The 21,930-nt window shown below is 59.1% G+C and overlaps 7 protein-coding genes and 1 non-coding gene across 8 annotated transcripts; 2 read left to right on the forward strand and 6 right to left on the reverse strand.

Moving 5' to 3' along the window:
• Positions 1 to 209: 209 nt before the first annotated feature.
• Positions 210 to 3,118, reverse strand: TRAVEDRAFT_49118 (WD40 repeat-like protein; the record flags this gene model as incomplete). The annotated part of the gene is made up of 7 exons (XM_008041962.1): positions 210 to 1,333; positions 1,386 to 1,535; positions 1,588 to 1,663; positions 1,719 to 1,775; positions 1,834 to 1,878; positions 1,930 to 2,737; positions 2,793 to 3,118. The coding sequence occupies 7 exons, from the start codon at positions 3,116 to 3,118 to the stop codon at positions 210 to 212; spliced, it is 2,586 nt and encodes an 861-aa protein (XP_008040153.1).
• Positions 3,119 to 4,414: 1,296 nt separating this feature from the next.
• On the reverse strand, positions 4,415 to 7,045 carry TRAVEDRAFT_29918 (ras-domain-containing protein). Its single transcript, XM_008041869.1, has 8 exons — positions 6,929 to 7,045; positions 6,842 to 6,872; positions 6,725 to 6,786; positions 6,658 to 6,664; positions 6,527 to 6,599; positions 5,655 to 5,766; positions 5,517 to 5,601; positions 4,415 to 5,456 (listed from the first exon to the last, which is right to left on the reverse strand). The coding sequence occupies exons 1-8, from the start codon at positions 6,950 to 6,952 to the stop codon at positions 5,176 to 5,178; spliced, it is 675 nt and encodes a 224-aa protein (XP_008040060.1). The 5' UTR covers positions 6,953 to 7,045; the 3' UTR covers positions 4,415 to 5,175.
• A 539-nt stretch (positions 7,046 to 7,584) lies between these two features.
• Positions 7,585 to 7,656, forward strand: TRAVEDRAFT_t128. The gene has a single exon. It is a non-coding gene; the product is annotated as a tRNA-Cys (tRNA).
• A 75-nt stretch (positions 7,657 to 7,731) lies between these two features.
• On the reverse strand, positions 7,732 to 9,591 carry TRAVEDRAFT_49120 (uncharacterized protein; the record flags this gene model as incomplete). The annotated part of the gene is made up of 2 exons (XM_008041963.1): positions 7,732 to 8,214; positions 8,275 to 9,591. The coding sequence occupies 2 exons, from the start codon at positions 9,589 to 9,591 to the stop codon at positions 7,732 to 7,734; spliced, it is 1,800 nt and encodes a 599-aa protein (XP_008040154.1).
• Positions 9,592 to 10,839: 1,248 nt separating this feature from the next.
• Positions 10,840 to 11,666, reverse strand: TRAVEDRAFT_128133 (Isochorismatase hydrolase; the record flags this gene model as incomplete). Its single annotated transcript, XM_008042214.1, has 4 exons — positions 10,840 to 10,927; positions 10,987 to 11,210; positions 11,265 to 11,425; positions 11,480 to 11,666. 4 exons carry the CDS (start codon positions 11,664 to 11,666, stop codon positions 10,840 to 10,842), a joined length of 660 nt encoding a protein of 219 aa, XP_008040405.1.
• A 1,293-nt stretch (positions 11,667 to 12,959) lies between these two features.
• TRAVEDRAFT_21513 (cytochrome P450) lies at positions 12,960 to 15,350 on the reverse strand (the record flags this gene model as incomplete). Its single annotated transcript, XM_008041811.1, has 9 exons — positions 12,960 to 13,146; positions 13,205 to 13,492; positions 13,629 to 13,653; positions 13,684 to 13,887; positions 13,961 to 14,173; positions 14,231 to 14,376; positions 14,429 to 14,623; positions 14,680 to 14,809; positions 15,218 to 15,350. 9 exons carry the CDS (start codon positions 15,348 to 15,350, stop codon positions 12,960 to 12,962), a joined length of 1,521 nt encoding a protein of 506 aa, XP_008040002.1.
• A 3,252-nt stretch (positions 15,351 to 18,602) lies between these two features.
• On the forward strand, positions 18,603 to 20,349 carry TRAVEDRAFT_49123 (uncharacterized protein; the record flags this gene model as incomplete). Its single annotated transcript, XM_008041964.1, has 3 exons — positions 18,603 to 18,619; positions 18,687 to 19,884; positions 19,957 to 20,349. 3 exons carry the CDS (start codon positions 18,603 to 18,605, stop codon positions 20,347 to 20,349), a joined length of 1,608 nt encoding a protein of 535 aa, XP_008040155.1.
• Positions 20,350 to 20,576: 227 nt separating this feature from the next.
• Positions 20,577 to 21,458, reverse strand: TRAVEDRAFT_49124 (uncharacterized protein; the record flags this gene model as incomplete). The annotated part of the gene is made up of 4 exons (XM_008041965.1): positions 20,577 to 20,659; positions 20,718 to 20,988; positions 21,061 to 21,292; positions 21,355 to 21,458. The coding sequence occupies 4 exons, from the start codon at positions 21,456 to 21,458 to the stop codon at positions 20,577 to 20,579; spliced, it is 690 nt and encodes a 229-aa protein (XP_008040156.1).
• Between the last annotated feature and the right edge of the window lie 472 nt (positions 21,459 to 21,930).

The following is a 21,930-nucleotide window of genomic DNA, read 5'->3' on the forward strand; positions in this document are numbered from 1 at the left end:
TCTTCGCGATGGAAAAACAAATGAGGTTCCACCGTGGTTCGAACACGGGACCCTGTGGGCTTCCAACAAGTAGAAATGAGAGTGTTTGATACAATGCATTTCCGAAGACCAACTTTGCGGCGGTAACTATGGATGGTGTCGTGTCGTAAATGTTCCTCTTTGGTTCCTCTAGTCGACTAAGCTCACAATGTATTCCAAACCCAAGCTCCCTACGCAACTTCGCCCTGCTGCAGCGGCCTGATGTATACCGTCCCGTCGTGTGCGCCGGACGCGAGCGTCTTCCCATCGGGCGAGAATCGCACGGACGTGACGTTGTCGCTGTGCTCGTTGTACGTCCGGACGAGCTTCCCGCTCTCCGCGTCCCACAGTCGCACGGTGTTGTCCGACGACGCGGACGCGATGTACAGGCCGTCCGGCGAGCACGCGACGCTGTTGATCATGTTGTCGTGCGCGTCGAGCGAGAGCCGGCGCTCGCCCGTCCACGCGTCGCACACCTTCACTGTCGTATCCGACGAGCCCGACACGACACGCATCCCGTCTGGCGCGAATGCGACGGCCCACACAGGCCCGGTGTGCTCGTGCAGGTTCACGAGCACCTCCCCGCTCTCCGTGCTCCAGATGCGGCAGCTCGCGTCGTCCGAGCCCGTGATGATGCGCCGCCCGTCGCGCGAGAACGCCGCGGACGAGACCATGCCGCGGTGCCCCTTGAGCACCCACTTCGGCGTGCGGCTGTCGAGGCTCGCGACCTCCCACACGCGGCAGACGCTCTCTGTACCGCCCGTCGCCATCATCGTCCCATCCGCGGAAAAGATGATGAAGGCGACGACCGCGGCATGGTGTGTGATGTCGACGCGCGCGAGGTTGCCCACGTTCCACATGATGAACCTGCCGTCGCTCGCGCCGCCGAGTAGTTTGTACCCGTCGGGGGTGAAGGCGAGAGAGCGAACGAACACGCCTGGGTCGACCACCTGCGGCTGTTGGTCCAACGCCTCGACTTGCCAGAGCTTGATTGGCCCGTAGTCGGACGCGGATGCCAAAATGGCGGCGTTCGGAGAGAATGCGAGTGCGGAAATGGTGTCGTCGTGCGCCGCGAGCTTTCGTTTCACAGCGCCCTCGCGCGCGTACCAAATGATGACGCATGTGTCCTCCGCCCCGGTTGCGAGGTACCGGCCGTCCGCGGAGTAGGCCAGCGCGGTTACAGAGCCGTCGTGCGTCGAAGGGTCTCCGACAACGTGCCGTGCTGCTTCCTTGCCCTTGTCAGGTACTTGAGGGTCTTGTGGACCCGTAAAAGGCTGAAGCTTATCATCATCTGCACCACCGCCCATATATGCAGCTGTTGCTCTAGTTGTGAAGATCGTAGTGAACATGATGTGTACACTACGTACGCTGATGGTCAATGTCCATGTCTTCCGGAGGATTACCGCCATCCGGTCCGTCACCGGGAGACATCACTTGTTTCTTGCTCGGGGAGCCTTCGGCCTCTGCTTCTCCGACCCGCTTGCGGCTGTATGTGAAGTCTACAGACAGCGTACCCACTGGAAAGGATCCTGTCAATGCAAGTGAAACTACGAACGAGGGAATATTTACCATTGTTTTCATCCAACTCTACGGCGGGTTTGAGCCGCCTCAGTTCCGCTGCCACATCGTCTGGGAAGTCCTGATCCTGCGCAACCCCTTCCAGCAAGAACCCCAACACCATAGACACGGAGAAAACACACCTTGAATAGTGCATACAGATCGAGATCAGACGCGATCGCTAGCTTGACCTCTTGATTCTGTACCATCGCTCCATTAGTTACGAGCTCCCAAAAATCAACGAGGGGCCGAACTTACCGTTTCGAGTATGTAGTCTAAGACATCTTTTACCGGGTCATAAGGCTATGTCGGTCAGCATTTGCACATCCACGACTCCAGCAGGTGTGTACATACCGTATCATCCGCCGACGACTCGAATTCTAGCTCGTCTGCACCATCATCATCTTGAGCGAGCACCTCCGAGCTGGAAAAATCGTCGTCTGCCTTCGGCGGTAGCTCATGCGGCCCCGCCCCGGCTTCCATGCGCTCGAACAGGAAGAAACGCCGCTTGGCCTTATAGTAGTGGAAAAATATACACTGGTCCGCCTTTTCCTGGACTCCATACGCGGCCTGTGGCACTGAAGGCAAGGTCATACCAGGCGGCATGGTCTGGGTACCGTACGCGGGGAACGAAGCTGTAGACGGCGCAGCGGCCGTCCCATAGGACGACACGGACGTCGAGGAGCCCGTCCCGAAGGCGGGCTGGGTCGGCGACGCACCGTACGGCATATACGCCGCGGGCGAAGGTGCGAAGTTGAGTGTGGGGCTCCCGCGGGCGCGCGGCGGGCCGCTCCGGAACCAGCTGCCGGGCAGGCTCGTCTGCGCGACGCTGATGTTCATACTCGCGGAGCCAAGCGCGCCAAAGTCGCACGAGACGGTGCCTTGTGCGTTGCGTTGTGTGCCGGAGAACGCGGCGACGCCCCAGCGGCTCGTCTTCGTCACGCCGCAGACGAAGAAGATGTCTTCGCGCAAGAGCTCGAGGCCGAGCACACTGTTCGCGAGGTCTTCCCAGCTGTCGAGGTGCTCGCGCATGTACGTGACGATGTGTCGCTTAGATTCGATGAAGGTTTCTTCGCCCCGGGGACTGAGCAGCAGAAGCGCGCCCTTGTCTTGCGTGCACTGGAACTTGACATTGCCGCCCGGAGTAGACACTGCCATGGGGCTAAAGATGCAGCGATCAGTAAACGGTGGCCCCAGGTGATCGAAGATACACCTACACGTTCACCGACGCCCCTGCTTGCACCTCGACGTTCTTGATCGACCGGCTACAAAGCACAGGCTGGGTGATTTTCTCGAGAGGTCCACTGGTAACGAGGTTGGGCGGATTGAACGGCGCGTAGTCCTCCGGCTGCACCCGGTGCGGCTGTGATTCCCCTTGTGTCGCCTTGCATCGCAGTAGGTGGATGAATTGGCCATCCCTAATCCACCCCAAGTCGGCGATCTCGACCTCACGGTTGGTGCGTGGCTCTGGATCGGGCACCCACAACGGATATCCATGGCCGTGGTGGTAGAGCTCCTTAGCGTACACATTCCAAGCAGCCATGACGATGTGCCGGTGTCGTGTGGGGGTGTCCCTCGGAGGGGAAGTGGTGGGGGGAGAGGAAGATATGGCGCCAGGCAGTGAGGTTCTTCAGTCCTTGTAGACGGAACCTTATACAGCATCGCCTTCCTCCCACCACGTGTCGAAGAAGTTGAATATCGGGGCGCAGAACCGGTGCATTCAAAGGATGGAATATAGGTCCCGCGAGCAGTGAGCACAGGACGTTTGAATCGATAACCGCCGAGGAGGAACGTATGTGGGAACATCCGCTCAAGCTGCGCATGTATACCACTCGATCTATCACCAACGTCTCATCAACTTCATACTTGCGCACAGGATCAGTGTGCTTTGGGGTTTTCTAAACGGAATGAGTCGCAAATGGATAGGATGAAACAGAACTCCAGGGCGCACCAAGTTTTGGCATCGAGAAAGTGCCAACACCGAAGACGTCAATTCTCGCTGAACGTAGGCGGTGCATTCTATATTCGGACTTCCGCTATCCAAATCGCATGGCGCTTGAAGGTAGCGTCAGATCCCATACCATCCCAGGAGGGCGTCCATGGAACGATAAACGGATGAGGGAGACTCATCTGCGTGCGTTGCCAGCACTGCCCGTTGCGTAGAAGTGAACAGTGAAAGAACGCCAAGGGATGCCCGTGAGCGCGCATCCACACGCGGACATTCATTCCAGCACACCAACTGCACACGCAAACCATCAGCGTCTATCCGCAACGCAACGCAACGCAACGCAACGCAACGCAACACGCACCAGAACGAATGGACACTTCCGCCTCGGCGCTCATGGAATGGTGATAGCAAGACAAGGTGCACAGGTTGAGAGCACCGGTGGCAGATCGGGAAACAGGGACGCATCCGTATACCATATGTCACTATGCTTGCTAGCACGGTACGTCCGCCTATGGGCCTCTTGCTGAACGGAGGCAGCGTATCCTACATTCAGTATTCAGATTCCGCAAATCCAAACCGCATCCATCTGCTTGAAGATATCGACAGAGCGCAGCTCATGACTTATGCCATGTATGAATACGTTGCCAACACCCCCCATTGCGCAGGCATGGACAGCCGACTCTTGAGCATGCACCCATACACGCAACCTCAAGTACCTGCGCAAGCGGCCATCAGCGTCTCCTCCGAACATGCCAGAACGAAACACGCACCAGAACAAACGAGCCCATCCTTCCACACTCACCGTTTCACCTCCCGCGCCGAGACACAACGACAACTGCGTCCGCGCAAAAACCACTATACGCACACAGAGACGACACAGCACGGTAAGATCGGGAAACGAGGATGTCAATATAGCGGGCGGATACGCGTGCGAGTACGACGGGTGCGGGCACGGCCGAGCGGACGGCGCGGCGGTGACGGGGTGCGTAGGTAGTTAGGCGGGCCTAGGTAGGGCGGTACGTAGAGTGAGTAAGGCGGCCGTGGAGAAGGGGCAGGATAGCACAGGAGATATCCAATGGGCGGGGCGGGAAGACGGGAGGGAGGATGAGGGCCGGCGGGGGCTGCGCCGGGAATGAGAGCAAGGAGGACGCGCGCGCGTAAGGGAGGGTGCGGGGTAAGAGACACAGATAAAGATGAAAACGAGAGTCCAAGGCGGGAGCAGATGAGAAAAGACAGAATGTGTGTGTAAAGTCCGTTCCGAGCCAGTAGTGTCCGACGTGCGCATGAAGCAGGAGTGATCGTAAGAGTTGGTGGGCGAGCGAGCGTGGGGTGTGTCGTGCGATACGATGGCAGGTAGCGATGGCAGCGGGCGATGTGGGGGCGGGGTGAGCGAGCATGCGGGGATAATACAGCGGGTGCGTGGGCGTGCATGCATTGTACATGGCGGGTGGTGGCGGGGACGTAATGGTGGTGGTTTATGTTAAGTTCGGACAAGTCGAAGAGGCGGCGGCGGGCAGCGAGGCCAGGGAGGAATCGTACACGAAAAGTGCACGGTCAGCGCACGGGCGCACCCACAGGGAAACGGAACACCCACTCAGCCGTGTAGTGTTGCTCGCGACCCTGCGGCTCCTCCCTGAGTCGTGCGGGTGCGTTTAACAGATAACGCAACACCGCCCCTTGTCTTCCCACCCGTCGTCGGCGTTGCTCGCACCGCGCCGATGGCCCATGCTTCCGCTGAGCCGACCCGCCTGGTGCCCGGCGTGCGCCGGGACGCCTTCGCGCATCAACATGCTTGCCCGCGTCGCGGCCTCGAAAACGTCGTCGACGCCCTCGATCTTCAACGCAGAACACTCTTTGTACGCTCGCGCGCCGATCGCTTGTGCCACCCGTTCTGCCTGCTCTGTCGACACGTACTGCGACGCATTTGGTGAACCTGGACGGCAGTTTGGTTAGACGTAGCTACAATAGGCAATGGTAACCCGTATACACTTACCGGGAGGTGGCCGCAGATCCGACTTGCAGCCTACGAGGATGACAGGAATCGTGGGACCGCAGATCGAGCGGACCTCCTCTATCCACTGCGTACTCCGCTCAGTCCAGACCAGTCGAGACGTGGGCGCGTAATACTCACCTTAGCAGCAACGTTGTCAAGCGAGTCGGGCGTGTCGATGGCGAAGGCAATGAGGATGACATGCGACTTTGAGTACGACATTGGCCTCAGGCGCTCATACTCTTCTTGACCGCTGCGGAAATCGAAGAGGGGCGGTCAGCATATCTGACACGGCGACAACGGAATAGAGCTCATGTCCGTGACTATGGCCGGGTATCCACACTCCCGCCACCGGCGTGTACACACGTCGAACGCGACATACGTCCAAGGATTAGACATGGTGACACCTGTCCAGTACCAACGCAATGGAACGCTGCCGTAACGCAAAGCGAAGGCGCCGATAGGTGGACACGAAGTGATACGGTCAACGCGCTCCACAGATGGGCGTGCGTGAAGCAAGTCCAGCGACACACGGCCTGGACGGTGTCGGATAACGTTGGACGTAAAGGCAGATCCAGCGCGGCAGCCTGGAGGTCCACTACGTGTACCTTCCGCGCTGAGTCAAAACATGATAAGGGCGGGACGTGCTCTGCTTCTGCTGCACGTCCCCGCAGAACGAGAACGAGCAGCGGAAGCGAACAGAAGCGGGTGCACACATTTGATTCGGGAGGAGACGGAAAGAGGGAATTAATAGATCACGTCCGAGTCGCCGCTCGAACGCAATGGCCGACTCAGGGAGGGAGTGCACCCGAGCGGTTGGGTGTGCGGATGGGGGATGTGCTGAGAGGCTTGGACGCGATTGACAAAGGTCCGTTGCTAAGACCATGAACAGACCGGCGACCTGCGCTGGTCTCTGGGTGCACTGTCCGGAGACGGGATTGGGCCCCAACAATAGAGCACATAGCGCTATACTGATGCAACGAGGGACGCGCTAGCAGAAAGAGAGGACTCACGCAGTATCCCATAGTGCGAGCTGCACGGCCTTGCCGTCTAACCGAATCTCCGCGACATAGTTCTCGAAGATGGCTGCCACGGCGTGTTAGTCCGCGGGTGACGGAATGCGTTGTTACGGGTCGCTACTCACTTGGTTGCTAGAGGGGAATGCAAACGTTGTGAGCAACAAGGACGCGCAGGGAGATGATTACACTCACATATTCCTTGGGGAACTCTCCGAGGGCGAACGAGCAGAGCAAGGACGTCTTTCCGCATGCGCCTAATTGAAACAGGAGATGAGCGGGTGCGGGGAAGGAGCGGCAACACCCACGTACCATCGCCGACGATGACGAGCTTCCTCCTAATCTGTGGGTGGAGTGAGACACCACCGCTGGAAGAAAGGCGGCGAGGTCGGAACATACGGGGTTGGTAGCGGAGCCAGACATGGACGGGGAGCAAGACGCGTGGAGAACGACAACGGCGGCGGCTGGGGGCGGGTTGGGGGCGTACACGCGACGGAATAAAAAGAAAGGTCGGTGTGGAGGAGAAGAGGGAGGAGGAGAGGGACGCGGTCGGGGACGGAGAAGGTGACAGAAACGGCCACCACTGCTCAATGATTACGTAACCAGGGCGGGGACACCGCCCGACTGCGCGCGTCATCATCCTCTCCCCCTCCTCCTCCTTCTCGTCCGATTCTCCACGACTTGGCCAACACCGTGCTGGTATGTTCTCATGCGTTGACGTTATGCCCGTACAGACGCCATTTCCGCGCACTTCCTCAGCTCTGCGGAACGACCTTGCCCTGGAAGACGTCCATGCCGAGACGTTGCCGCGGTACCGCCTCTCTTCTTGGCCTCCGGATTCGCTGTCTCCGGATGCGCTATTTCATCGACGGCTTCCTACTTCCTCAACTTTATCTGCTCGCGCTTCAAGGCATCACAGGCGATCCTGAAGCCAGGCGCAGAAAGACTGGATGCGCAGAAATATGTTACACGCGTCGCGACGCGGCTCCGATCTAGCCGGAGTCTCTTTTTGCTTAAGTTACCTACATGACTGACAACTCCGTAAAAAGCCTAACGGTTCTATAGCTCAGTGGTAGAGCATACGATTGCAGATCGTAGGGTCCCGTGTTCGAACCACGGTGGGACCTCATTTTTTGTCTCTTTCGCGAGGAGTGGAGTACTTTTATCGCGCGAGCAACGACACTGGTGGGCTAATTATTTCCTCAGTACCCATGTTCTGGACATGACCAGGGCGGCACAGGGCTATTCGAACGCGAATCCCTCAATACCCATGGACCAGCCTCGGCCGTAGGAACACTCCTCTCCTCAAACCGTGGCGGCTCCGGCTCGCGACGCCGCCACTCCATGCCCTCCTTGCGCACGACGGCCTCCCCCTCCTGCGGGTCAAGCAGTCCCACGGTGAGCTCCCGACCCTTCTCCGGCGGGAGTACCTGGAAGTAGCACGGCGGATGCCCCTCCAGATCGAACGACACATATCGCAGCGCGGGCGACGCCTCCGCCATCTTGCCCACCCAGTCCTCGAGCTTGGATGTTTTGGAGCCCCGGATGTCATCTGCCCACCTGCTCATTTCCGGGTGGCGTCGGTCGCGTTTGTCGTACGGGGACTCCTCCTCGAGCGGCTGCGCGCGCAACCGCAGCGCGACGAACGCGAGCTTAGATCCCTCCATGAAGGGCACGAGCTCGTCCTGCACCAGCGCAATATGGTAAGCACCCACACCCAAAACACAGCGGAAAGAAGCACGCACCATAGTCTCCCGCAGCTCATACGGCCCCAGCGGATACAGATCAAACCCGATGTGCGTCACGCCACTGCGCTTCCCGAGCATCCCGTCCAGCGCACCCCAGTTGAATGCATCCTCCACCGCGTAGCCAGAGTGGACGAGGAGGTGCGTCGGCCGCGCGAGCGACTGCGCGCCCGCAACCCGCGCCCAGCCGCCCACATCCCACTCTACGTCCATGCGCCGCACGTGTCCCTGCGGCATCCCAAGCATGCACAGCGCGTCCTCGTCACCACACAGATGGTCGAGCTTCTCCCACGTCGTCGGGTCCGCGAGGAGGTTCGCAGCGCGCAGCGCCCCCATGACTATCGGAGGGTCCCGCGCGTCCAGGCGCACGCCCGCGACCTCCAGCGTGCGCACGTTCGGGAAGGTGCGCACGAGCGCCGCGCGGTCGAGCCCGATGGACGAGCGCACGCTCAGCGCGTGCACACGCGGGAACACGATACTGGGGTCCTTGTCGTCCTGCGCGAGGAAGTGTGCGGTGAGGTTGACGCCCCACGCCGTGACCGTCTCGAGCGTGTCGCGGTGTCGCGCGAGGGTGTGCGCGAGGTCGACGTCGTGCTCGGTGTTCGTGTGGCAGTCGACGTTCACGTACACGAGGGGCGAGCAGATGCCGGTGACGACGTCGTGTGCGCGGATGCCGTACGACGAGATGGTGAGATGCTTGACGCGTTTCAGGCCGACGAGTGCGCCAACGAGGGCCTCGTCACGCTGCAGTAGCTCCTCGCAGAAGTGGATGGTGAGGTGCTGCAAGGCGGTCGCACGGCGCAGCACGCTCGTGAGGAGCTTCGCGCTCTTACGCATCTCCTTCTCCTCATTTACAGGTTTCACTGTTTTGGGCTTGAACTTGTCGTTCTCGTCCTCGTCGTCAATGTCGTCCTCGTCTTTGCCGTCGTCTTTTTCTTTGCCGTCGTCTTTTTCTTTGCTGTCGTCTTTTTCTTTGCTGTCGTCTTTTTCTTTGCCGTCGTCTTTGTCTTGGTCGTCAGTATCGTCGTCGTCGTCGGCCGCGTCGGCCGCGTCGTCCACAGGCCGGATCTCGATACAGAGGAAGAGGCGGCGGAGGGACCTGGTGCGCACGTCCAGGTCCCGGAGCATGAAGCGGCAGAAAGAGTCGAGATGCGCTCTTGTGCGGATCGTGACCCCTGGGCGGAGTAGGCGCCGCGCGCCCACGGTGGAGAACAGCCTGCACGCGCGCATGAACGCGGAGATGTCGGAGCGGGAGTCGAGGTGGTCCAGCACCATCGCGTAGATGTCCAGGTTCAGCGCCATGGAGTTGCGGTACATGTTTGAATGAGCGGCGTGAGTGAGTGGCGTTGTCGCTACCTGGCGCGTCAAGTCGATATCTCGGCGTGTCATGCTGACTCAGGGGGTAACATACCGTGTGTGCACCTGGCAGCCAATTCAATGTAAGGATCGTCTGAGCTGGCCTGCAGCAGATGGTGTGGAGAGAAATGGTGGGAGATGGTGGTTCTGCGGCAACAGGTGGTTGAATTTCGCGCCGTAGGTGATATTCGCCGTCTTGTCCAGATTGGCACAGGCGCTGCTACCTGGGAGGACTCCAAAATGAGACATAACACAATAGGAAGAGCCCGGGCGCGGCTTTTTGTCACGTACGATTTCTGGAAATTCAAAGTCTGCGTTAGCACGCCGGCGTGTGAGACCTAACAAGACACGGTGGACACCGGACAGCAGCTGCGAGATATCTCACAAGTCACCACCCAGCAGGGCACACATGCCGCATAGTTCATTCCGAGCCCTCTGCTTGCCTCACTACATCAGCCTTACAGTACAAAATCGGAGCTCAGTGCTGTACCGGACTCCAGGTTTGTACTGCGAGGCTGGCAGTGACGGGAGGTCCACGAGTGTCCCTCATAGGGGCTGTACAGGTTTCGTTACTGTCTTCAGCAGACTTTTTGCGAGCCGCAAAGGCCTTTTCTTTCAGCATGCTGGCGGGAATTACGATGCGAAGTGTCCTCGAAAAGGATGTGGTTGCTGTCAGGTTGCGTCTTACGAGCTCGAGGACTTGGACGTTCAAACGTTCAAACTCAGAGTTCCCACGGGGACGGGATTTTCAACTCCGCGCCCTTCCTCACACAGATGTTATTGCAGTAATTTGGGTTGCATAAGGCTGATACTCAACTGAAGAAGCGAATCGGTTAATGAAGTAGTTGCAATTACAGGGCTCTGGTCGAAAGGAGATGGCGGTAACGGTGTAAGAGCCACGAGCCGAAAACGGATGCTGTCCGCGTACGGAGGTCATGGGCGTCTGATGCTTCTTCCTCCAAAACTAACCACTCTGTGTACTACGAGTCGCTGGATCTTGCAAGTTGGCTATTCCTGGCTTAAACATACGGGTTGGTTAAACACTCGTATACCTTTCAAAAGCGCTTGTTTGTTGAGACTGCGGCGGTGGCATCCCTCAAACTGGAGCTGTTAATCGTCTCGGTATGAATATTGGTATTTGTTGAGACCTCAAGAGCTGATAACAAGTCATATAGGGACATATGGCACTATCGCGTCGTATACAGGGATTTACAGGCCGGAGGGCAGGCCAGAAGGCGTGCCGTTCGCCGCGGCGGCGTCGTGCGCACGGGCTAGGAACCCGTACTCGGGCAGGTACCTGCAACATCAACGTCAGCGCTCTCTAAATATATCTCAAAGGTGCTAAACAACACCCACTGGTCGAAGAACGGCATCATCTCCGGCGCGCCAGGCGTGTTGCGCCAGTCGCGCATCAACTCGAGCGAAACGGCGAACATGGAGAGCACATGCACGCCAGCGGCGCGCATGCGGTCGTTCGCGTCCTGTGCAGTCTTGACGTCGAACGTCCCCGACGCGTCGCTGTTCGCGTACACGGTGTACCCGGCATCGACGAGGGAGAGCGCGAGGAACGCCGTGCAGACCTGTCGGCGCACCATTAGCGTTCGTCTTCGACAGCGGGGACCAAGGGCACTCACGTCGGTCGTGATCCCGGCCAGGATGACCTGCTTCTTGCCAGTCGCCTCGACCGCTGCACGGAAGTCGGCATTGTCCCATGCGTCTACCTCACCTTGACGCTTGATGAAAGGCGCGTTGGGGTGCATCGCAATGACTTCCGCGGGCAATGGTCCGTTGGGTCCTGGTAGTATGTCCTTCAATATTCAGCCTTGTACTGAAGGTAAGTATAACTCACCCGTTTCGGAACTGGAGGTCAATATGGTCGGCAGGTTGAAGATTTTACCGAGCGCGGCGTGCGCGAGGATGTTGGTCTTGAAGTCGGCCGGCGTGTAGTCGCGCACGAGCTGGTACAGGCCCTCCTGGTGGTCGACGACGAGCAGGACCACGTTGTCCTTGTCGATGCGCTCGTATTTGAAAGGCATGGTCGCTGTTCGAGAATAAAAGCCAATCAGCTCGCGGGCGGCGGCGCGTCACACGGAATGCATACCGTCGAGGTGAGTGAGCACTGAAGAGGAAGTTGAGCGCAAGAGAGCAATGCCCGTCTGAAGACCTCAAACCTCTGCAGCACCTCCTTATATACCTTCAGCCCCTCTCTCATTCTTCAATAACGATCAACTCGTCAAGGAGGCACTCATCTCAAGTCCTGCCCTTGAGTCGACTCTCAGCCGCACTACGCCGCCGCCCCGTGGAGAGCCCTCTGCCTGATCCGGGCGGGCAAGCCACGCTCGCCGCCACACGACAGAACGCAGTCACCCGCCGATCCCTGGCACGCCGTGCTCTCGCCGGCGGTGTCCCTCTTTTCTGGCCCGATAAGGCCTGAGCGCGACCACACCCGCCACTCGAAGCCCGCGCAACCTACCTCGTTGGCAGGCGCCGCTGATGAAATGGAAGGAGCCCGCGCGACATCCGACGTGCACGGCCAACGTGCCACGGGCAGACGCTCATCGGCGTGTGGTCTTCGCCCGCGAGAAGGGCGGACGGGGGTGGTCATGAGGGTGTGCCCGGCGAAGGTGGACGGCGTTTGGGAGGGCAAATCTTCGTTGGCATGGCCGATCGTGGTTGGTGGTGGTGTTCCCTGCTTCCTATTGGTAGAGGGTCTTTCCCGCGATGACGGTAGGTTGCTCGAAGTTGATATGCCCTTCGTCACGAGCTGCGAGTTTACGTCCACCAGACGTCTACGGCGAGCTATTCGAGTGCCTCCTTGATTGAAGATGAGTGAGCACTTGGAGTCGGGGAGCGCTTCTACTAATGCTCACCTGCGTGTACTCAGACGCATCTATGATGAGCTTGTATGTTCAATGATCATATCGGTGCATGTTCATTTGTCTTGCGATAGCAGTTTGGCGGGGAAGAGGTATATCGAGGAGACACCTCCAGAAACATACCATCCAACATGTCCCAAGACCTGGTGGCGCAGCGATAAGGCACATTGTAAGAGGATCGTAAATTTGTACTAGCCATTATAGAGATAAGTATAGATACAGTCGCGCCGTGGCCCGCCAAAGCCACCAGGATGAGGATGCCAATGCCGAGCTATCAGCCGCCATTGGGCTGTGTGTTATATCGTTATACCGTAGAGCCGCCGTGCATTCGTGGCGAGAGAGAAAGTAGGAGATCATGCAGAGAATCGTACACAACGTCGGGCTTCGTCAACGTAGGCGCATGCAGGTTTTCGTCTGAGAGGATGGGTGCGAGGTAGGAAGGAACGCCGAGGCTCAATGGGCCGCGTTCGATTTTGCGCTGGGAGCGCCGTTCGGGATGGGGCTCGCGGGGCCGTTGGTCGAGGCGGACGCGGTCTCCACAGTGGGTGCGGGCGCGGGCACGGACGTGGAAGCCTGGTTGATAAGCTCCGTCGCAGCCGCCGAGCGAGGCGCGAGCTGCACGTAGACCTCCTCCACGCGGCTACACACAAATCTATCAGCACCCGTCTCCCAACACTCGAACATCGCGCAAGACTCACCATGCAGCCCCATTGCTCTTGACCTTCATCTTAGCGTCCGCATCGAGCAGCGCCTTCTCTGCTACCGGCGGGAGCGCGACGTCGAACACCGCGAGGATGTGCGCGTAATGGCTGAATAGCAGCGCGTCCGCGAGGTACCTCCCGGGGCACGTATGGTGCCCAAACCCAAACGCGAACTGCATCGGGTCCAGCAGGTCATCACGCAGCTTCGTGCCGGACGCGTCCAGCCAGCGCTCCGGCTTGAACGCCTCCGGATCTGGGAACAGCTTCTCGTCGCGCGAGATCGCCCTGCGCGTTCACATGTCAGTGACTGGTAAGAGAGTCAGACCTGAACGCGCGCGTACCAGTTGTTCGCCATTAGTGTCGCGCCCTTCGGGATCAAGTGCCCGTTATACACGTCGTCCTTAGTTGCCTCGCGTGTGACTGTTGCGGCGCGATTAGCTCCGTAGCTAACGCGACAGAGGAATGAGGGTACTTACTAACGGGAGCGATGGACACCCAGCGCAGGACCTCGGACAGCACCGCATCGACGAACGGCAGGTTTGGGCGGTCCACCATCGTCGGGAGGCGCTTTCCCTCGGTGAGGCCATCGACCTCCGCCTGCGCGCGCCGCTGGATTTCCGGGAATTTCGCCATCGCGAGCAAGAACGTCAGCGTCGCGGACTCCGTCGCAAGCATGCCCCCTAGACGCGATCGCAACCCGAATAAGTACAAAGGCGCGCGGGGCGGGAGGCGCGGATCGGAAGAAAGACGCACCTGCGTTCATCGTGGCCCCGATCATCTTCGTGCGCATGTCGAGCGACGTCTTACCGAGCGTGATGTCGTACATGACGGAATCGTTGCCCGCGTCCTTGCCCTCCTGCGCGAGCTTCACGGTCTCGTCCGCCGTCGCGTTTAGCTGCTTCTTCCACTTCGCGCCGAGCTCCAGCATCGGGCCGATGACGGGCGTCCACGTTGGTAGCCACCGAACTGCGCGCGGGTCAGGTCAGGCTCACGATCGGTGCAGGAAGCGAAAAGGGGACGTACGGGGAGGGAGGAGGTCGAACACCTGGAACTTGTCGGCGAGCACGTCCGCAGCAAAGTGCGCGAGGTCGTTCAGCTGCGTGAGGATCGTGTCTGTCGGCTTCGGCTCGTACCCAGTCGACACCTTCAGGAAAACGTGTCCGATCGAGCTGCGTATCGCATCAGCGTGGGCCCGACCATCGTGGGGGCTGGCGTACTCACTCGTCGATGACTTGCGTGAGGTCCGGCGAATGGAGGTTTTGCATGAGCGTCTGCATGAAGCGCCGCGAGGACGTCTCGTAGTCCTTGTTGTACTTGCCGACTACCTGTTGGCCGATTTCGTCGTGGAACATCTTCCGTACGTATTCGTAGTCCGGGCCCTGTGGCATGAACGGCGCCGTCCATATCAGATTGGATCTACGCGCGCCGGGGGTCAGCACTCGCTAGCGCCGGGGTCCACGAGGGCTACGTACGAATTCGCCATCCACCGTGAGGGCTTGTTCGAGTACTGGTCGGCCTTCTTGTTGAAGAGCGTGTCGATCGCCTCTTGCGAGTTCAGCACGATGAGCGTGGTGTTGAGCACATGCAGCGTGTTCACGTCGCCTGCGCAAAAACAAAAGTCATATCAGCACCCTTGTCCTCAGCAACATGCCAACATGTGCGCGCGTCGACGAAACAACGCGCGCGTGAGAGCGGGAACACAAGCGGAAGAATAAGCTCGTCGCGCGCGCGGGGCGCGCTCCCATGCGCCCACAGAGATGCAGGGCTGCTATCGCGCGGAGATCTCGGAATGAGATCTGGCGCACTCCGCCACCCCCGGACATGCGCACAACGCGCTCCGACTCCGTGCGCGACGCACGCAGCGCATGCCCGCCAAGTCTGGGGTCGCGGCCCCGACGCCGCAGCCACTATCCGGGACCGCGTCTGCGCCGCAACCAGGCACACCGCCGCGGGGGCAAATGGATATTGGGGGGAAGAGAGACGGGGATGAGAGCGGGACGAGGTACTCACCGTACTTCTTGGAGATGTTATGGAACCACACCCACTGCTCGTTGCTGGGGATCTGCTTAAGGTTGCCGATGATGGGAACCCCGGGCGGACCAGGCGGTAGGTGCTTCGAGCGCGAGCCAAAGAGGAACGACATTGTCGCGTAGTTTGATGAAGAGGGATGTGGGAGGCTGTGAGCGCGGATGTGGGTCGCTGCTAGCCAGGAAGTGTGCTATGAGCAGAGGGCGGGGCGGGGCGGAGGACGAGGAAGACGAAGCGACAGTATATATACGGAAAGTACGCTGGATGCTGGCGCGGGCTCGGGGGCGGCGGGAGGAGATGGGCCGGAGCGGGATGGGCGATTTGGCTGGAGATGTGACACCTTGCTCGGAAGTTGATATGAGCGGATGGCGATGCGCGTCCAATCACACCCTGTTCGCCAACCGCCAGGGTCCAAGTTACTCACGCATCGCGGCCGGCGATGCAGTCGCGAATAGCGCAGGGGACTGCATATGATAGCGGGTGCGAGATAGCGTGCATCGGCACTGGTCAGCAGGCGTGGAGTTCGGCGCGCCGTGGTCTGCTATGCAGGCAGGGAAGACGAAGGACGGATTCATGAGACGCAAAGTTCGCGTCTAGGCTCGCCGGATTGCTTCCGTGAGGACTCTGCGGCATAGAACTACTTCTGCAATTCCGCTCGAAGGAGGTAGACAGATCTGCAACCCTGACATTGGCCATGATATATTTCGTGACAGGGGTGCGCTAGCTTCTTCTGGCGGGGCCTCCGATAGAACGACGTGGCATCGCGCGCGCAGCAGGCGTGTTGACTATTTGTTGGGTGGATCGCGATGCGTGCATGTCAGAGTAGCGCAAGAGGGACGCGAGGTACGACAGATGGCAGCGACGTCGACAGAAAGTTCAGGATGAGTTCGCCGTCGACGCTGGGGCGTGCCAGACGAGCGTGGCCGACGAGCTTGCCGATCAAATGTCTCCCCACATCGGGCGGGGCAATGTCGCGACCAATCAAAGTCGCTGAAGATCTCATCCACTAGATCCCCTCCGATCTCTTCCTCCGCCCGCTCGACGCTCGTCCTCGAGGCCTCTTGTTCACTGCCCGTGATGAGGTCATTTTGCAGCGCCTCAGCTCGCTCACAGCCCCCTGCTTTGTTCTTTCTCTGCTTGACGCCATCTACGAATCAGCCAAAGTGTCCACTGCGATGCAGCGAAGGCGCGTGGCACCACGCGCGCGGCGGGCGAAGGTTCGAAGCGTCTCCCACACTTCTCCAGCGGCTGCGCTGTCCCGCGCCCGGGAGGTACGAGCAGATATCGCCGGGTCCTGGATGCATTCCGCCGCGAGCTAATTGCGCCTCCTTCGTAAGTTATCGCCGTTGCTACGCCTGTTCAGGTGGTCGACCCTCAAACGTTCGACCTGGCGCCAGACCTCCCCGTCTTCCGGCTCCGGTCGACAGGCCATCATTCTCCGTTGGACTCCAGCGGCTTCAGGAGCGACGACGCGGGTAACGGCACACCCGTTATGGAGACAAAGCCCGGTGCGTATCAGTACTCTTACTTCTCCCTCGACGTGCGCTAGCGACTCGGAGCGAGCGAGGATCGATCTGTGCGCCCGCCGCCACGGTCGAAGACAAGTTCCGACCAGCCCGAGAGCGCTGTTTTGCTGTTCTGCGGTGTTGCGGGGCGTCGAACATGACGATGTGAGCCATGCACATATACAGATGAGCGTGGGCGCGCTGTTAGCGGCGACAAACCTCCATCGCGTTTCATGAGCTAGGCCATGACAGGACCATGTGGACATGTGGCCCTGAGGCGCTGTGCGCCGCTTGAAAGCGTACCGTTTGTGGCTCCTTCGAGCTCTGGAAGTCTACGCAACGACGTTCACGGTGCTGATACCACAGCCTTGCTACCTAGTACCCACAGCATCCGTCGCGGGCGTTGGCGTTTTGGAAAGGCTCCACATGAGCAAGAATCCTGCATTCTGCCACCCTTCTGTCAAGCACCGCGGCGGTACCCGTCCGCAGTCCGTGTACAACACTAGTTGAAACTCTGACACCGCTTGCCAGTACCTCATCGCATTGGCTTATGCAATGTGCTTGTATACGCCTAACAGGTAAGTGGGGATGTTAGCTTCTATGTTTCGCGTTGCTAAACAACGGTTACGCATGCGCACGTTTACGCTTCTACGCTTCCAGCCAGCTAACATGTCTGTGAGTATTCCGGAGCGCAGTCCGTCGTGGATAGAAGTATTCGCGTGTCTCTCGGCCGATCGCGACGCGCACTGTTCCGTCATTTTGACAGCTCTTCGCAGCGGCACTCGACACTCGCTCGTTCACAGATCTGCCCCCGATGTGCTTCTGCGTCTCGATCACGCCCACGGTGCCTTCCGAATTTGGTTTTCCAGACGGTGCACACCACGATCGCTCCATCCCCAGAAACCCGATCATCTGCAAAGGAACCGGCGAACGTCTTTGGCGACCGCGATCGCTCTTTGCGTGGCAACGAATAGGCTCCTCTTCGTCTCGCTCTCGCTCTCGTTTCCCTGCTGCTCCCTGGTTGTGTAGTGTCGACGTCACCCGAACCGGCCTGGAGCAATCTATCTTGACACTATGCGCTACATTCCCCGGAACCGTCTCCTCTGTGCGATCTTGATATGCAAATCCTGCTCTGGCCGCGAGCGAGGTCCCTTCACTGGACCTTCGGTTCCGAGCGCCAACCCCCGGTTCCACTGCAACCCACGTCATCTCCCCGAGTACTGAATCGACGGGCCCGCCTTCGTCGATCGGTCACATACCACTTTCATAGATCACGGAAGATCCTTCACCGATGCTTGTTTGTGGGGCTTCGGGCCAACGCCACCGGACGTCGTAAACATGCATATATGCGGCTTCCTTCGGTTGCGAACGTACTTTGTGTACCCGCTAGGCTCCGTCATACATCTCGGAGCCGAGCCGGTGAGTTGTCTCGATCCAAATACCAACCCCTACCAGCCTCCACCTGGGCGGCCCAGAGACGCAAGGTCCCCCAGTCGATTGCAAGATGTGCAGAACATGCCCAAACGTTCATCGCAGTCAACACAAACGCATCAACCTCGCTCGCTAAGGAAAGTGCCAAGACATAGTTTGCGGCGGAACAAAAAGTCACTCGCATCGGTACTATTGTCGTTTCTAAACACGGTAAGCTCTCCGAGGACGCCGTCGTGACAAACTAAGCTTTCTTGTGGCAGGTGGGAGACGTTGCACTGCGACAATTGTCATTGTTGTGCAACGAACACTTGTTGCTAGCGCACGATGCGCCTTTTGTAGTACGACATTCAAACATATACATAAGCTGTCTCAGCTCCCAGTACGCTCTCTTTCACGGGACGAGCTTACTGCCCTTCTTAGCTGATCCTAGCATGGCTGCAGTGGTTCGGTAGGTCTTCCTTCCTAAACCGTTGAGTGTGCTCATGTTGCTCAACGCCGAGGCATTCTGTATCTAGTTCTGGCGAATTGGTGCCGCAAAAAATTCCGACACTCAGCGAAGACATCTATGCCGCTATCATCGCCCTCCTCGACACCCAATCGTCTATCTCCGCTTCTATGCAAGCGTCCCGAATGCTGTACAGCCTCGGCATGGGCCCCCTGCTGAGGATGGGGGTCTCAATCCGCACACACAAGCATCTCCTCTCCTTCTGCCATTTCATGCGGCGCAATCTCCCTGGCTGCGCCCAGTACCTGACGAAGCTTTCTATCTGCATCCCCCGATACAGCTTCGCCGATGCCGGCGGGTCAGTCAACGTTCTGGAAACCTTCAAGCTCTGCCCTCTCCTGGTGCCCATCGTCAGCCAACTCACCCATCTGGATGACCTATCTATCGACTACTGCGAAAAACTCCTCCACGCCGACGAGCGTCTCCTAGACACTCTCTCCGCCCTCAAGACCGTGCGAACGTTGCGCGTCACCACATTCGGCTATCTGACCCACGAGCTCGTGAACACCATCCAGTCTCCCCTTGTGAGCGTTCATGTCGATGGCGTGTGGCCACTGGTAGGAGGTATCGTCACCACCGGCTCTCAACTATTTCCCAATCCGTTGGAGATGCTCGATCGACACCAAGCCACCCTCGAGAAGGTCTTCATACGTTTCTGTGATCTGACGGCGGAGGTCGTCCGACTAAGCCCCATAACCAGCGTCTTCCCTCGCGTCTCCGCACTGGCGCTCATGGACTGCCGCGTGGACGAACGGTCCGTGCTCGTCAACGCCTTTCCGAACCTGCGCTACCTCGAAGTCACGGTTACGTGCAAGCGGGAGGACATCGAGAGCGAGGACGCCCCGCTACCGCACATCGACGACGCGTACGACCTGAACCGCGCCAACCTGCGCTGCTGGCCCCATCTAGACCACGTGTACGGGGACCCCGACGAGCTGTACGCGCTCGGCCTGCACTGTACTGTCACGCGGCTCGACTTTATGTGCGTCCTGTACGAGGACCCAGTCCTCAATCTGCGGACTGTCGTTGTGGACGTGCGCCCGTCACGAGTCATCGTACATTGCGGGCTACCCGGAAACCTCAAAGACGACGATATCAATGACCTCGATCTCACATGTCTGGTCGGTTATGAACCCAACCACACTGTCACCCATCTCGGAGTCGACCTGGGGCTCGGGAGCCTCTCCTATGATCCCATCCTCTACCAGGTATGCCCAACCCTTCGTCCGTGGTATGCCTCGCTCATCCTGACACATAATGGGGCCGCGTCTCCCGTGTAGAAAGCGATAGTGAGCATGCTCAAGCCCCTCAAGGTTGTCCGGTTCTTCACGTTCCGCGTGCACGCCGTCGCCCTCGAGTACGAGGACGAGCACCACGAGCCGCCGAGTGCCGCACACCTCGAGATCCTCTCCAAGTTCCACGGCAAGTTCCTCGCATTCTGGGTGGCGCGCCTCGCAGAGGCGATCCCGACGCTGGAGTACGTGTGCTTCCGGGTGTGGAACAAGGAGGCGTACTGGCGCGTCTCGCGCGAACGGGGTGGCACGCCGCAGTACACGCGGCTCGGATTGGATGCGGGCCACGCGCTTGTGGAGGCGGAGGGGATGCAGTGGCACGGTGGTGCGAAGCCTGAGCTGTTGCTCGCGGTATCAGACGTTGCCGTCGAAGCCAGCTGAGGATGTGGACGATCGGCTAGACAGAGTCAACTTTGCGTGTAGGTAGAGAGAGTATATCATGCCATATACTACCTAACGTCTTCCTTCTTTCGGCGAACAGGACACATGTACATGAGAGCTGCGTACATCACTGTTACCCATAGATTACACGTCGGTAAGTGAACCAACGAAGCACCTTCTCCTTGTTTAGATGACTAGTCAGACTACTGTTTGCCGCACAAACCACTTCATACTCGAAGCGTCAGCTCGACGATGCGTCCCTCTTCGTCCCGCCGGGCCTTGATCTCGTACCCGCCGTCACTTCCACTCACTGCAAATAGCTTCAGTTAGGCGCAATCTCTCCGGAACGGAAACCTCTGGGAACTCACAAACTACTCCACTCGGAACGAAGACGTTTGTGCCATCGCCATCGTCATCGAAGAAGATCTCCAGCATTGCCTCGCAGTCCGTCCCCGTGGCTAGTAACGACTTGAGGGCATGCTTCGAGAATAGGCATATCGTGCCAGAGTCAACACTGAAGGACGCCACGACTTCCCAGTCCGCGTCAGGCTCCGACGCTGCGGGGGCTTGAACGCTGGCACGGGAGGGCAGCGCGTTGTAGTCCACGGTGCCGTCGCGGATCCACACAAACCGAATGAGCTGCCGCTCGTATCCCATCATGTTGTTGTCACCTTCCTAGGGCTCCGCGGCCGTAACGGACGCCAGCCATACTCCGGGTTTCGCGCCGGTGACCTCGGCCTCGAACTCATCATCCTCGCCTTTGGACGTGCCCAAGTTGCCGCCCACGAAGGCCCCAGTCCTGAGTGTTAAGATGACACCTTCGAGGGTCGTGGTAACATTCAGGTGCAAGGGCCTAGCAGGCAGGAGAGGAGACTCGAGTTCAGGGGTGAAGGTGATAGATAACCAGGTCGAGCTGAGGACCATCCTCAGCTCTCCAGGGGTCCTAATATACATAGAAGCCATGCTGAAACGGTGCGTACTAGGGGAGGTAAGCCTGCTACCTACGGGACCGTAACAATGAGGCGCTGCCTCATGGTGTCCGCACCGTAGCTGTACTGTATCCGCGTGTAGTCCATCCACATCAGTAACATGAGGCGTAGGTGAGGCATAGGTGAGGTGCGATCAAAGTCCATGTCCGAGACGCCCGGACCGTTGTAACATAATCCCCCTTCTAGGACCTGAAGTCGTCCTCGACTTCACGACTCTCCGTCTCCTTCGTCGGGGTAGAGCAACTCGTAGCGGTCGACGGGCGACGGGGATTGCGACCGAGAGGATTCACGACGCTCGTCGCGATAGGGACAGGCAAAGTCCACGTGCCCAGGGGCGGTCTGTTGACAGTACATGCATACGCGTACTGGGCAGTTGGCGAAGTTGTGGCCGGTGGTGATGCAGTGGAGGCAAAAGTCGCCCTGTGAGACGGCGTTGAAGAACTCGTCCGATCCGTCGCTCGTGGTTGTGTCCTGAGCTCCGACTTCTTTGCGGGGTGGCGACTCAAGTCGTTCTATGAGCGGGAGACGTGGGTGGCGTGGTTCGCGTTGACGACCTCGTGGATAGGGGGTGCCTGGTCGAGACGGGATGCGG

The sequence above is a fragment of the Trametes versicolor genome (genome assembly GCF_000271585.1).
Source record: "Trametes versicolor FP-101664 SS1 unplaced genomic scaffold TRAVEscaffold_8, whole genome shotgun sequence".
In the NCBI taxonomy this organism is placed as follows: Eukaryota; Fungi; Basidiomycota; class Agaricomycetes; order Polyporales; family Polyporaceae; genus Trametes; species Trametes versicolor.

Excerpts from the sequence above, each read along its gene's own strand:
- TRAVEDRAFT_29918 (XM_008041869.1), bottom strand. The coding sequence starts at position 6,952 with ATGTCTGGCTCCGCTACCAACCCC. Across the intron at positions 6,873-6,928 it reads CTGGCTCCGCTACCAACCCC|ATTAGGAGGAAGCTCGTCAT; the intron begins GTATGTTCCGAC and ends CTCCACCCACAG. Across the intron at positions 5,457-5,516 it reads GGATCTGCGGCCACCTCCCG|GTTCACCAAATGCGTCGCAG; the intron begins GTAAGTGTATAC and ends ACTGCCGTCCAG.